Source organism: Paroedura picta, chromosome 2, assembly GCF_049243985.1.
Source record: "Paroedura picta isolate Pp20150507F chromosome 2, Ppicta_v3.0, whole genome shotgun sequence".
Lineage (NCBI taxonomy): Eukaryota > Metazoa > Chordata > Lepidosauria > Squamata > Gekkonidae > Paroedura > Paroedura picta.
The window spans coordinates 131,290,559-131,303,723 of record NC_135370.1 but is presented as its reverse complement, the minus strand read 5'-3'; the positions used below and the strand labels follow the sequence as shown (position 1 = coordinate 131,303,723).

General features: G+C 40.9%; 1 protein-coding gene across 1 annotated transcript in view; it reads right to left on the bottom strand.

The window, feature by feature from the left end:
* Positions 1-13,165, bottom strand: part of LOC143830357 (cytosolic phospholipase A2 epsilon-like) — a 59,565-nt gene that overhangs the window by 20,762 nt on the left and 25,638 nt on the right. Inside the window, exons 11-15 of the mRNA XM_077322776.1 lie at positions 12,812-12,947; positions 10,701-10,837; positions 8,784-9,006; positions 6,366-6,477; positions 3,877-4,014 (exon numbers count right to left, since the gene is read on the bottom strand). Coding sequence (XP_077178891.1) covers positions 3,877-4,014; positions 6,366-6,477; positions 8,784-9,006; positions 10,701-10,837; positions 12,812-12,947 — 746 coding nt within the window. The remainder of the gene's footprint in view (positions 1-3,876; positions 4,015-6,365; positions 6,478-8,783; positions 9,007-10,700; positions 10,838-12,811; positions 12,948-13,165) is intronic.

Below are 13,165 nucleotides of genomic sequence, written 5' to 3'. Positions count from 1 at the left end.
GTGATATATTTGTGATATATTAAGGGGTATTCCATTTTATTTTTATATTTTGTTTGTTTGTTTATTTCCTGCCCCTCCCAGTGTGCTGGCTCGGGGTGGCTTCCAACATTGTTTATAAAACATAAATAATAAACAGAATTTTACATACGATATAAAAACATTAAAACCATCTTAAACACAACAATACCAGCTGTATCGCCAAATTGTTTCATTTAAAAGTGTTTGGATTTCAGGGGGGCATCTCTAGAGAGGGAGTCTAAATGACGTTTCATCTGAGTCATCTTGCTGTTCATTGTTGTTGTTATGTTGTTATGTGCGAAGTCGTGTCCGACCCATCGCGACCCCATGGACAATGATCCTCCAGGCCTTCCTGTCCTCTACCATTCCCTGGAGTCCTTTTAAGTTTGCACCTACTGCTTCAGTGACTCCATCCATCCACCTCATTGTCTGTCGTCCCCTTCTTCTTTTGCCCTCGATCACTCCCAGCATTAGGCTCTTCTCCAGGGAGTCCTTCCTTCTCATGAGGTGGCCAAAGTATTTGAGTTTCATCTTCAGGATCTGGCCTTCTAAAGAGCAGTCAGGGCTGATCTCCTCTAGGACTGACCGGTTTGTTCGCCTTGCAGTCCAAGGGACTTGCAAGAGTCTTCTCCAGCACCAGAGTTCAAAAGCCTCAATTCTTTGACGCTCGGCCTTCCTTATGGTCCAACTTTCGCAGCCATACATTGCAACTGGGAATACCATAGCCTTGACTAAACGCACTTTTGTTGGTAGGGTGATGTCTCTGCTTTTTAGGATGCTGTCTAGATTTGCCATAGCTTTCCTCCCTAGGAGCAAGCGTCTTTTAATTTCTTTGCTGCAGTCCCCATCTGCAGTGATCTTGGAGCCGAGGAAAATAATATCTGTCACTATCTCCATTTCTTCCCCATCTATTTGCCAGGAATTGAGAGGGCCGGCTGCCATGATCTTTGTTTTCTTGATGTTGAGTTTCAAGCCAACTTTTGCACTCTCCTCCTTCACCCGCATCAACAGGCTCTTTAGTTCCTCTTCACTTTCTGCCATTAGAGTGGTATCATCTGCATATCTGAGGTTGTTGATATTTCTCCCTGCAATCTTGATCCCAATTTGTGACTCCTCTAATCCCGCCTTTCTCATGATGTGCTCCGCATACAAGTTAAATAGGCAAGGCGACAGTATACAGCCTTGCCGAACTCCTTTCTCAATTTTGAACCAATCCGTGATTCCATGTTCAGTTCTCACTGTTGCTTCTTGACCTGCATATAAATTTCTCAAGAGACAAATAAGATGCTCTGGTATTCCCATCTCTTTAAGAACTTGCCACAATTTGTTGTGCTCCACACAATCAAAGGCTTTAGCATAGTCAATGAAGCAGAAGTAGATGTTCTTTTGGAACTCCCTAGCTTTTTCCATGATCCAGCGTATGTTGGCAATTTGATCTCTAGTTCCTCTACCTCTTCGAAATCCTGCCTGTACTTCTGGAAGTTCTCGGTCCACATATTGCTGGAGCCTAGCTTGTAGGATTTTGAGCATAACTTTGCTAGCATGAGAAATGAGTGCAATGGTGCGGTAGTTTGAACATTCTTTGGCATTGCCCTTCTTTGGGATTGGAATGTAAACTGACCTTTTCCAATCCTGTGGCTATTGCTGAGTTTTCCAAATTTGCTGGCATATTGAGTGTAGCACTTTTACTGCATCGTCCTTTAAGATTTTGAATAGTTCAACTGGAATGCTGTCACCACCACTAGCTTTATTGTTGCTCAGACTTCCTAAGGCCCATTTGACTTCACATTCCAGGATGTCTGGCTCCAGGTCAGTAACTACCCCACTGTGGTCATCAGGGATGTTAAGCTCGCTCTTGTATAGTTCTTCTGTATAATTTTGCCACCTTTGCTTAATCTCTTCTGCTTCTGTGAGGTCCCTACCATTTTGGTCCCTTATCATACCCATCTTTGCATGAAACGTTCTCTTCATATCTCCAATTTTCTTGAAAAGATCTCTGGTCCTCCCCATTCTATTGTTTTCTTCTATTTGTTTGCACTGTTCATTTAAGAAGGCATTCTTATCTCTTCTAGCTTTTCTCTGGAATTCTGCATTCAATTGGGTGTATCTTTCTCTTTCTCCCTTGCCTTTCACTTCCCTTCTCTCCTTAGCTATTTGTAAAGCTTCCTCAGACAGCCATTTTGATTTCTTGCATTTCTTTTTCTTTGGGATGGTTTTAGTTGCTACCTCTTGTACAATGTCGCGAAACTCCGTCCATAGTTCTTCAGGCACTCTGTCTATCAGATCTAATTCCTTAAATCTATTTGTCACCTCTACTGTATATTCGTCGGGGATATGATTTAGTTCGTACCTGAGTGGCCTAGTGCTTTTCCCTACTTTCTTCAATTTAAGCCTAAATTTTGCAACAAGAAGCTCATGATCTGAACCACAATCAGCTCCTGGTCTTATTTTTATTGCCTGTATAGAACTTTTCCATCTTTGGCTGCAGAGTACATAGTCAATCTGATTTCTGTGTTGACCGTCTGGTGATGTCCATGTGTAGAGTCGTCTCTTGGGTTGTTGGAAAAGAGTGTTTGCTATGACCATTGTATTCTCTTGACAAAATTCTACCAGCCTGTGCCCTGCTTCATTTTGTACTCCAAGGCCAAACTTGCCTGTTATCCCAGTTATCTTTTGGCTTCCTACTTTAGCATTCCAATCCCCCATGATGATAAGCACATCATTTTTTGGCGTTGCTTCTATAAGGTGTTGTAGGGCTTCATAGAACTGATCAACTTCATCCTCTTCAGCAGCAGTGGTTGGGGCATAGACCTGGATCACTGTGATGTTGAATGGTTTGCCTTGGATTCGAACTGAGATCATTCTGTCATTTTGGGGATTGTATCCCAAGACTGCTTTTCCTACTCTCTTATTGATTATGAAGGCTACTCCATTTCTTCTGCGAGATTCTTGTCCACAGTAGTATACCTGATGGTCATCTGAATTAAATTCACCCATTCCTGTCCATTTTAGTTCACTGATTCCTAAAATGTCGATGTTCAGTCTTCTCATTTCTTGTTTAACCACGTCCAGCTTGCCTTGATTCATGGATCTGACGTTCCAGGTTCCTATGGAATAAAAATCTTTACAGCATCGGACTGTCTTTTTGCCACCAGTTACTTCCACAACTGAGCGTCCTTTCGGATTTGGCCCAGCCGCTTCATTCATTCTGGCGCTACTCGTACTAGCCGTCTGCTCATCCCCAGTAGCATATTGGACACCTTCCGACCTGAGGGGCTCATCTTCCAGCGTCCTATCGTTATGCCTATTGGAACTGTCCATAGAGTTTTCATGGCAAAGATACTGGAGTGGTTTGCCATTTCCTTCTCCAGTGGATCACCTTTTGTCAGAGCTCTCAGCTATGACCTGTCCGTCTTGGGTGGCCCTGCACGGCATAGCTCATAGCTTCACTGAGCTACGCAAGCCCCCTTGCCACAACAAGGCAGCGATCCTTGAAGGGGGCGCTGTTCATTGGCCCCAACCAAATGCCTGGCAGAAGAGCTCCATCTTATGGAACTGTTCTAGCTCCATTAGGGCCCTTAGCTCTTCCAGGAGCTCATTGCACCAGGTCAGGGCCAGGACTGAAAAGGCCAGGGATCGCCAGTTTGTTCAGACTGGATGATCTTAATGTCCCTTGGGGGTCATAGACAGCCATGCGACCCCTCAAGTACACTAGGCCCTGACCATATATAGCCTTAAAACACCAATACCTTAAAGTGGACTCGGAATTCAACTGGGCTTTCATGCTTCACAGGTTTGGGAGGATTTGTAACAATGCCATCTGCAACAAATCATGGTCAAGTAAATAAAGTAAGTCACCTTTCATGTAGCAGATTTCAGATTCTGGAACCTTCTTCATCAGCCGCCCCATAAAGAATTTGCTTCCAAAATCCTCAGAACGAATATAGGCACCATATTTTAGTAATCCAACCTCATAGGGGGTAAATTCCATCCACTCTACAAAATAGGCTCATATTATGAATCTGCTGTATAAGACAATTTTAGAGTCTAAACTAGTTACCTAAATAAAATTAGTATGATTATCACAATAGAAAACACAGGCTTAATTTGTATCACAATACTATGATCAAATACATCACAAAATTGCCTTCAGATACAGTTGTCTAATGATGTGTCAAATGTGTACAGCATCCCTATGAAAAGCCACCCTTTATTTCCCCATGCCATGATAAAACCATGAGACTAAATACAACACATAACAGAGGGGATGAACTTGTCATGGGGATGTTTACAACTTCAGTTTTTCTAGGAGTAACTAAATATTGTGGATCTGTAAGGAATAAAACGACACATTTCAGAGCTATAGTGCAAGAACATAAAGTTTTAAAATGACTCCAAAACTGAGGTCCATAAGAAAAGGCCAGAGATTGCTTAACTGCAAATTTGTTATTATTATTTTTTTATTATTATTATTTAATTTTTAGACCGCCCTTCTCCAAATAGGTCTCAGGGCGGTTTACAACATAAATAGTTAAAACACAATAAAATCCCCATATAAACCCTAATTAACATCAACAAAAGTTACACATAACATATAAGCGGCGGTGGTCACAATTCTGATCTTAGTTACCTGACTTCCCCCCAAGTTCAGCCTGGTGGGGAGAATAATATTCAGAAGAGGGTGGCACCAATACAATAGATCTAACAATGATGTGTTGCCTTGGAAAGTTCCCTTCATAAAAGTTAACTTCATAAAACTAATAGTCCAAGGAGAACTATTAACAAAAAGTAGGTGACAATGATAACATCTCAGCTGCCTAGAATATTTAAAACATTCATTTGCATGAGGAGATCTCAGGTGCGCCAAGTGGGTGAAGGCCATTATCTCAGAAAACATCCGGCTTTTAAAACTATAAATCAATAAATTCTACTCTTATGCCAAGGTTTCTGTGCCATCCCCAAAGGAGACGAGGAAATAATATGAAAAGGAATGAAGGATAGAAGCCTCTGGTTCTCACACCATCACAGGACAACTTTGGCCTCCATGCTTATCTTGCAGTTCTTCTTTGGACATCTTGTTGGCTTCCATTTAAAACAGAATACTGGACAAGATGGACTATTGGTCAGATATTAGCATGGCTACTCTTATGGCCTCTAAATCCCTTATCTACTTTTTAAAACTACTAAACCATTTTTCTTCTTCCTACCCCTCTTCTTTTCTTGCATCTTTTCCCTTTTCTTTTCTTCCTTTAAAACACTTGGCACAGATAAGAAACTTTTAAATGTCAGCCGTGTGCCTGATTTTCCCCAAACCAGTCCATGTCTCAGAGATGAGAACTGAACAAGTTAGTATATTAATAAGTCAGCAAAGCAAAGAAAATATACTCCATTGATATATTTTCTTGATTAACTGAAATAAATGAAGAATATCTGTCTGCCACAGTTATATATCATTCTTCTTCCAAGAAGCTTAGGATGGCTTACATTGTTCTCCATTTTATTTTCCAAACCCTGTGGAGCAGAGGTCACTCAGATCTTTTATGCACAGTGGTGGCCATGCCGAGTCACCACTGGTTTCTTGCAACAGGGCAGAATGCCCCACTGCTTCTTGTGTACTGATGGGGGAAGATTTCCCCTGCTGGACATGGTCCACTCTGGATTTCAGCATGTACACACAGGACAGAAAGGTCCTGCCAGCGCCACCTTTATCCGCAGTGTGGGGGGGGGGGCAGAGGAAGTTACTTCCACAAGGATGAGATTGCATGCCAATGCAATCCCACCTTTGTGGAAGGTTTAAAAATGCCCCATGTGGAACCACAAAGCCAAATAGGGCATTTTCTATCCCTGCTGGGACATCATAGGTGTGGGAGGAGCCAGGCATGGAAGGCTTCTTCTCTGTGCACATGAAAAAATCAGCATTCCCTTGCTACGGAGAATTGGAAGCACTAAAGTGGACCAGAGCCGGGAGGTCACCAGGCTGGCAGCAACACCATGCATAAGTGGGGATCTGCCCCACTGCCATGTGACATTTCCTACCATGCACAGTCAGTGTGCTTCATGACAGAGTGGGAATTTGAACTGAAATCTCTCACCTCCTAGAATGACACTCTTATCACAATCCCACATTTTTTTATTTCTGTTTGTTTAATTTTCCACAAAAAATATCAGAGTCAATAATGTAGCAGAAATTCATAAACAGGACAGAAGAAAACAAGCAAGCTAAAGCTCTGTTAGTTCAGAATTCAGTTGTTGGAGGTAAACAGAGCGATGGCAGTCTAGGCTACCACATCACCACACAGGTAAGGCTCTTTTCTTTTCCAAATCAAGTGTGATATGGATAATATTACCTTTAAATTCTGGAAGACAATATTTGTCTCTGGTGTTAAGAACCATGTATATAGGTAGTGGGTTCTGACCATGATTCACCGCATGCCTCTGCCCCGAAAGTGTTGTGGAACTCTGTAAAAAAAAAACAAATATTAAATTGTTTCCCCCATTTTTTCCTGAATACAATTCAAAGTTATGGTTCTAATCTATAAAGCCCTAAGTGGTTCAGGGTCAGACTACTTGAAGGATTGCCTCCTCCCATATTGTCCTGCCTACCAGTTAAGATCTGCCTTGCAAGCCCTGCTTTCTGTGCTCCCACCTTCAGAGGAGATTTTAGGGATGGGCATGAACCATAAGTTTGTGGCTGAACCACAAATCTATATAAATGTGTAGGTTGGTTCACAAACTGATCCAGTTCAAATTAATTTGTGAGCCATTTACATTTAAACCCCTGCATCTTTTCAGAAATCAGGGGTTTAAATGGTTCCCAGCTACCTACCATTCAGCTTGAATCTACCATTCAGCTGTTATTCATGAAGAACTAAAAGTGGAGGTTTAAATTCCTCCTTTCTGCATTTCAGAAGCCACCATGGACTCTCATGATATCAAACTTCATGAAGGTTTATGGCAGTTCTTCAATTCATGAACATGGCTTCATGAACCATGAACTGGTCAACATTTGTGATGATCTTTAATTCACCATCTGGTTCATGACCAAACCTAGAGGTGACTGACAACAAAGGACAGAACTTTGCAGTGGCACCTCACTTGCTGAATGCCCTTCCTCCTGAGACTCACCTGGCACCTGTGTTTATTTTAGGTGTCAGGTCAATATGTTGCTTTTTTAATAAATGGATTCATTTTTAAATACCCCGCTAAACAGGAACTCTTTTTAAAAACGGTCTGTGTTTTGGTTTTGTTCTTATGATCTATGTTTTATGCTGGGCTGTTTTAAAGGCTGGGTCTTAATAGCTTTTAATGTTTTGTATTTATTTTTGTAAGCAACCTCAGGCAGGTTCCTGGATTGGCACCATAAAAATGTCCTAATATACAAAAAAAGCATTCAAAGTAGAATATCTAATTTTATAGAGAGCTAGAATCACTGGAGAAAGTTGGTGATTAGACTAAAGTGACCAGATTTTAACACTGGTAAGGCGGGACACCATTGACCGGGGAAGTACTTGATTAAAAATGTGGTCTATATGGAGCAACAAAAAGTTTCATAGAACGCATAGAATGCAAACATAGTATTGTAATATATATTTTAAAATTTCAACATAAGTACAATTTTCCAGGTGCCCCCAGATGTCCCTCCAAAAGTTGGACAATCTGGTCACCTTAGATTAGACAGATATAAGACAAAAAACAAGATTCTACTAAAAATATGTTCAACACACAGATTTCAGATCAGCTCTGAATTTCTGTGGGCCTTGTTCATACACATAACTTTGTACAGTCTGGGGAAGGAAGAACTGGCAAGCTTTAAAATAAGAACCAGCAATGGCAGTTCACTCTTGGGAATTGCAGGACATTCTACAGTTCCATGAGGGGAGCAAGCCTGCTGTTCCTGGTAGCTGCCAGGAGGCAGCAGGAGAAACAGAAGGCCACCTCATTAACCATTAGGATCACCTCAGTCACTGTCTACTAGGTGGGGTCTGGAGCTTTCCTAAAATTACAACTAATCATAAGACAACAGACATCAATTTCCCTGGAGAAATGATCACTTCAGGGGATGTAAACTATATTACCACATCCCACTAAATTCCCTCTAATCCTCAGTCTCTGGCCTCCACTGGCTGTGCCTCGAAATCCCTAGCATTTCCTAAGCCAGAGTTGGCAACCCAAGTGACCATAAAAGCATATGACTGCCACCTCATGCTTGCAGAGTGCTGAAAAGCTGCTTGTCTTCACTACCTCTTGCCAATACTAATGATGGACTTCCCTCTTTTCTCCAGGCATTCCTTAATGGCAGCAGGTAGTTCTCATCAGAAAAATGCCTTGCTGAGTACTACCAGTGAATAAATCAAGACAGCAAAACATTGCAGCGATTTATGGAGAGTGACATGAACTCAGCATAGGAGGAGAAGGAACAAGTTAACAGAGTTGCTGTTAATTCCTTGGAAGTGGAACTAAAACTGTGGGCAAAAGTAGCAAAGTTATAGTAGTGTAAAACAAGTGATTATGCCTAGGATAAGGGAAATTTTACTTGTTGTTTAAACCTCCCCTCCCCACACACACACACAAACACAAATATATCTAAAGTGAATACAAAGTGAAAGTCAAAGCAAATTTTTCCCTGGATGAAACAATAGCTTGAATACAAACTTGCTTGCATTGTCTTGTCAAATCAATATTTGTATGGACAATTCTGTGTGAATTTTGTTTTGGCAACATTTTACAGTTTCATTTTCTTTAAATCTGGAAAAGAGTTATGTTACCCCATCACTTAATGCTTTGTGAATGGCAAGTCCCCAAATATCAGTAACACATGTTTTGTAGCCTTCCTTTTGTCGCTGCTCCAATGCTTGACTGTACTTTTTTAAATTTTCCAGGCTAAACACATCCTCCTTGCATTTTGTCATGTGCCTGCGAGCTTCTGCTATGGCTCCTGAAAGATCCTGGTGTGACCAATCAGCATGTTCATACAAATTTGACAGGGCCCTAAGAAAAAATAGACTGTGAAAAATGGTTGTTGATTCACACTCTAAACAATAACCATAACATACTATAAATGTTAACAATAACATTAATTTAGTCTTGAAAATCAGTGAGTCTGGCTGATTGAATTGATGCTTTGGAATGAAGCTGACAGTCAGTTAAGATTTTTCAGTCAAAAGAACATCAGAGCTTCAGAAACTGCTAAGCCATTTTATAACCAGAAATGTTTTAATGATCAAGAACAATCCTCCAAAAAATGGAAAAAATATTTTTATTACTAGGCCAGCAAAAGATTGCTGTACTTTTCAAGCACAGAACTTTTCTTGAGATCTTTTGCCAACTTGTTAATGCATATCTTAAGAGCCTCTTGTGGCGCAGAGTGGTAAGGCAGCCACCTGAAAGCTTTGCCCATGAGGCTGGGAGTTCAATCCCAGCAGCCGGCTCAAGGTTGACTCAGCCTTCCATCCTTCCGAGGTCGGTAAAATGAGTACCCAGCTTGTTGGGGGGTAAACGGTAATGACTGGGGAAGGCACTGGCAAACCACCCCGTATTGAGTCTGCCATGAAAACGCTGGAGGGCGTCACCCCAAGGGTCAGACATGACTCGGTGCTTGCACAGGGGATACCTTTACCTTTACCTTAATGCATATCTTCTATTTTGTATAATGGAGTAGAGGAGCAAAGGTTTTTTGAGAAACTAACAAAAGCCATAAAGCTCTTCTGGGGCGTTTGTTTTTCCATTCTAGAGAAGTTTTTGCAGAACAGATTGGTGTGGGATGATTAAAATATACAAGTTATGATCATCCTTATTTCCTCCTGTGGTGGGGGATTGTTTTTTGTCTTGTTTTGAAAAGAAATACAGTGTTGGTGATCTAGTAACTCATTTATTGATGCCTGTACAAATAAGCTGTACTTACAGTTAAATAACAACAAGAGGTCTGGATTGACCCCTTACAATAAAGTAAAAGAAAATATAGTAAAGGACAATTTTCTCAACAGATGGAAGGGTTTACACATTACTATCATGGTAAATTTGTAGATCAAAGTGAACCACGCGATTCACAGCGTATTCTTAAACAGACCAATGGATTTAGAGGGATCTAACTCTACTTAGGAAAAAATGCAAGCTTCTCTTTTGTAATGGAAAATTTAGGGTAGGGGAAGACTACAAAAGAAAAGAATTCTCATCTAGTCTGATATTCAATAGCCTAAACCATTATTCACAGTTAAGTAGCTGAAAATTAAATCCTATCATTCTTTCAGAGCATTGTTTTACCTTTACAAAAACTCAGTGTGGATCAATTATTAAACTGCTTGCTCATGGTGAAGGACAAGCTTTATTCGGAATTTATTAATATTCACCTATATGCTCATTTATGACATTCATATCCACACTTCTACACATTGGCTCTTATTTCTTGAATCCATAGACTCTAGGGTGTTTTAACTCTTGTATATGTTTTAATGCTGTTACTATTTATATAATATCTAATTATTATATAAAGAAATATTATTAATCAGAGATTTGGCATCTGAGCATATCTGTCACCTGCAAACCACCTTGCAGATAATTTGATCAAAAGATAGGGTCTGAATTATTAAACAATAAAATATCAATGAATACATTTTTAAAAGTGAGTGTCTGTTATGTAAGGAAGACAGACATGCCAAGGGAATCCTTTGATATACTATTCTTACCATGTGGAGCCAGAAGATCCAGAGATATATGAACAGCAATCTAACAGGTTCAATTTTTGTAGGCCACATAGGTTGCCATGTAAAGCAGTGAACGCTCTGGCACCACCTCCTGTTGCCATGACAGCTACCACTGGTACCTGTTGGGCATAAAGAAGTCCAGAAACAGTGAACACGAGGGTACATTTTATAATTGTTAATAAAAAAATGAGAACATGGAGACAAATATCAGACAAATGCAAACCAAACAATGAAAGAATTGGCCAGTGCTTTTCTTGCTACAGATATGGATTGCTGAAACAGAGAGGGCACTCTGAATTATTGTAAGTAAAAGTTTCTTTGTCTGTGTGTGTATGCTTAACCTGGCCCTATGTAAACAATTCATAGAATCATAGAATCATAGAGTTGGAAGAGGCCATACAGGCCATCTAGTCCAACCCCCTGCTCAATGCAGGATCAGCCCTAAGCATCCTAAAGCATCCAAGAAAAGTATGTATCCAACCTTTGGTTGAAGACTGCCAGTGAGGGGGAGCCCACCACCTCCTTAGGCAGCCTATTCAACTGCTGAACTACTCTGACTGTGAAAATGTTTTTCCTGATATCTAGCCTATATCGTTGTACTTGTAGTTTAAACCCATTACTGTGTGTTCTTTCCTCTGCAGCCAATGGAAACAGCATCCTGCCCTCCTCTAAGTGACAACCATTCAAATACTTAAAGAGGGCTATCATGTCCCCTCTCAACCTCCTTTTCTCCAGGCTGAACATTCCCAAGTCCCTCAGCCTATCTTCATAGTGCTTGCTCACTTGGCCCCAGATCATCTTCGGCGCTCTCCTCTGTACCCTTTCAATTTTATCTACATTCTTATTGAAGTGAGGCCTCCAGAAATGCACACAGTACTCCAGGTGTGGTCTGACCAGTGCCGTATACAATGGGACTAGGACATTCTGCCCTGACCTGGAAGCTAAGCAGGGTGAGCCCTGGTTAGTATTTGGAAGGAAGATCACCGAAGAATACCAGGGTTGCTATACAGAGGCAGGCCAACTGCAAACATCTCTTGCCTTGCAAAACCCTATAGGGTCACCGTAACTGAGTTTTTACTTGAAAGCAAAATAAATAAATAAATCTAGTTTCCTAGGTGTGAACTTTAATATGCAATTTGTGTTCTGAGAAATTTAAGAAATAATTTATATTAAATCAAAAAACACACCAATATTTTCTCAAACCATCTTTATTTGCATAATTATATATTCTGATGATCTGATGTTTTTCTTCTGTGAAAAATATAAGTGAAATAACATAGTGAAACATTACATTGGATTGGAGTGTTGTATTCCCATGTAAGGATTTCCCAGTCCTTGGTGCCAATGATGGAAGATGGAAGACAGGGAGCAGGGACATGGAGGCAGCCATCAATGACAAAATAATGTCATGCCCCTATAGGAATTGCTAAAAACTCTATGGTGAAACTATAGAGTTACCAACAATTCCTAAAGAGGACTGACTTCCAGCTTTTCCCTGGAAATGTCATCACACTGGCAGACCAATTACTTCCCCCCCCCCTCTGGCTGCTGCTCAAACTGATGGCAGGAAACTGGAGTTGGCAGTGGAAATCCCCTGCCTCCACCCAGGGGCTGGCAACCCTGTGATGGTGCCATGGAAAAATGTCTCAATTCAAATCAGAAAACAGTAGGTTTAGTAACTTCTTTGATTCCTGCTTCCTTGGGGATGGCCCATAGCTCAGTGGTAAAACACATGCTTTACAAGCAGAAGGTTCACGGCGAAACCTCAACTATAGCAGTTAGCAGGGCTTGGAAGAGCAAACAACTCTCCAAAGACAGTAGATGAAGAGGCTCAAACCAAATAGGAAAGAATTTCATATGCTCAGTGCCTGACCAGTTGTCCTGGAGGGCCCATAAACAAGATACATAGAACAGGGACCTTCCTCCTGATGCTACCATGTAGCTCTGATAATCAGAGGTTTGCTGTGTCTGTATATGGACTCTCCCTTCAGTCACCATGGCTAGTAGTTACCGATTGTCTTCTCCTTCATGAATCTGCCTAGCCCTCTTTTATAGTTCACAAGGAACATTTACTGGAGCTGTATCCCACACACCTCATGGTCCTGGAGATCCTTGTCTAAATGGAGAACCTTTCTCAGGGCAGCTGCAGCAATCCTCTTCCGCTTCTGCATCAGTAATTTTTCCTCCATACATAATTCATAGCTCAAACGAACATCTAAGTCTCTTAGCCTTACATATAGGCCAAGGGCAAAACAAACAACATGTCAATGTGTTATTTTATTAATAATACAGAGTGTCTTACAGAGCGACTTAATTGTTACTAAGAAAAATATTCTGAGATAGATCTTGCCCATACAAGATATGCCCCACAGGTTGAGAACTCAGAAATATGACACACAAATCCCACACAAAGCCAAGTTCACCAGCTCAGAGCAGTTGAGAACCGC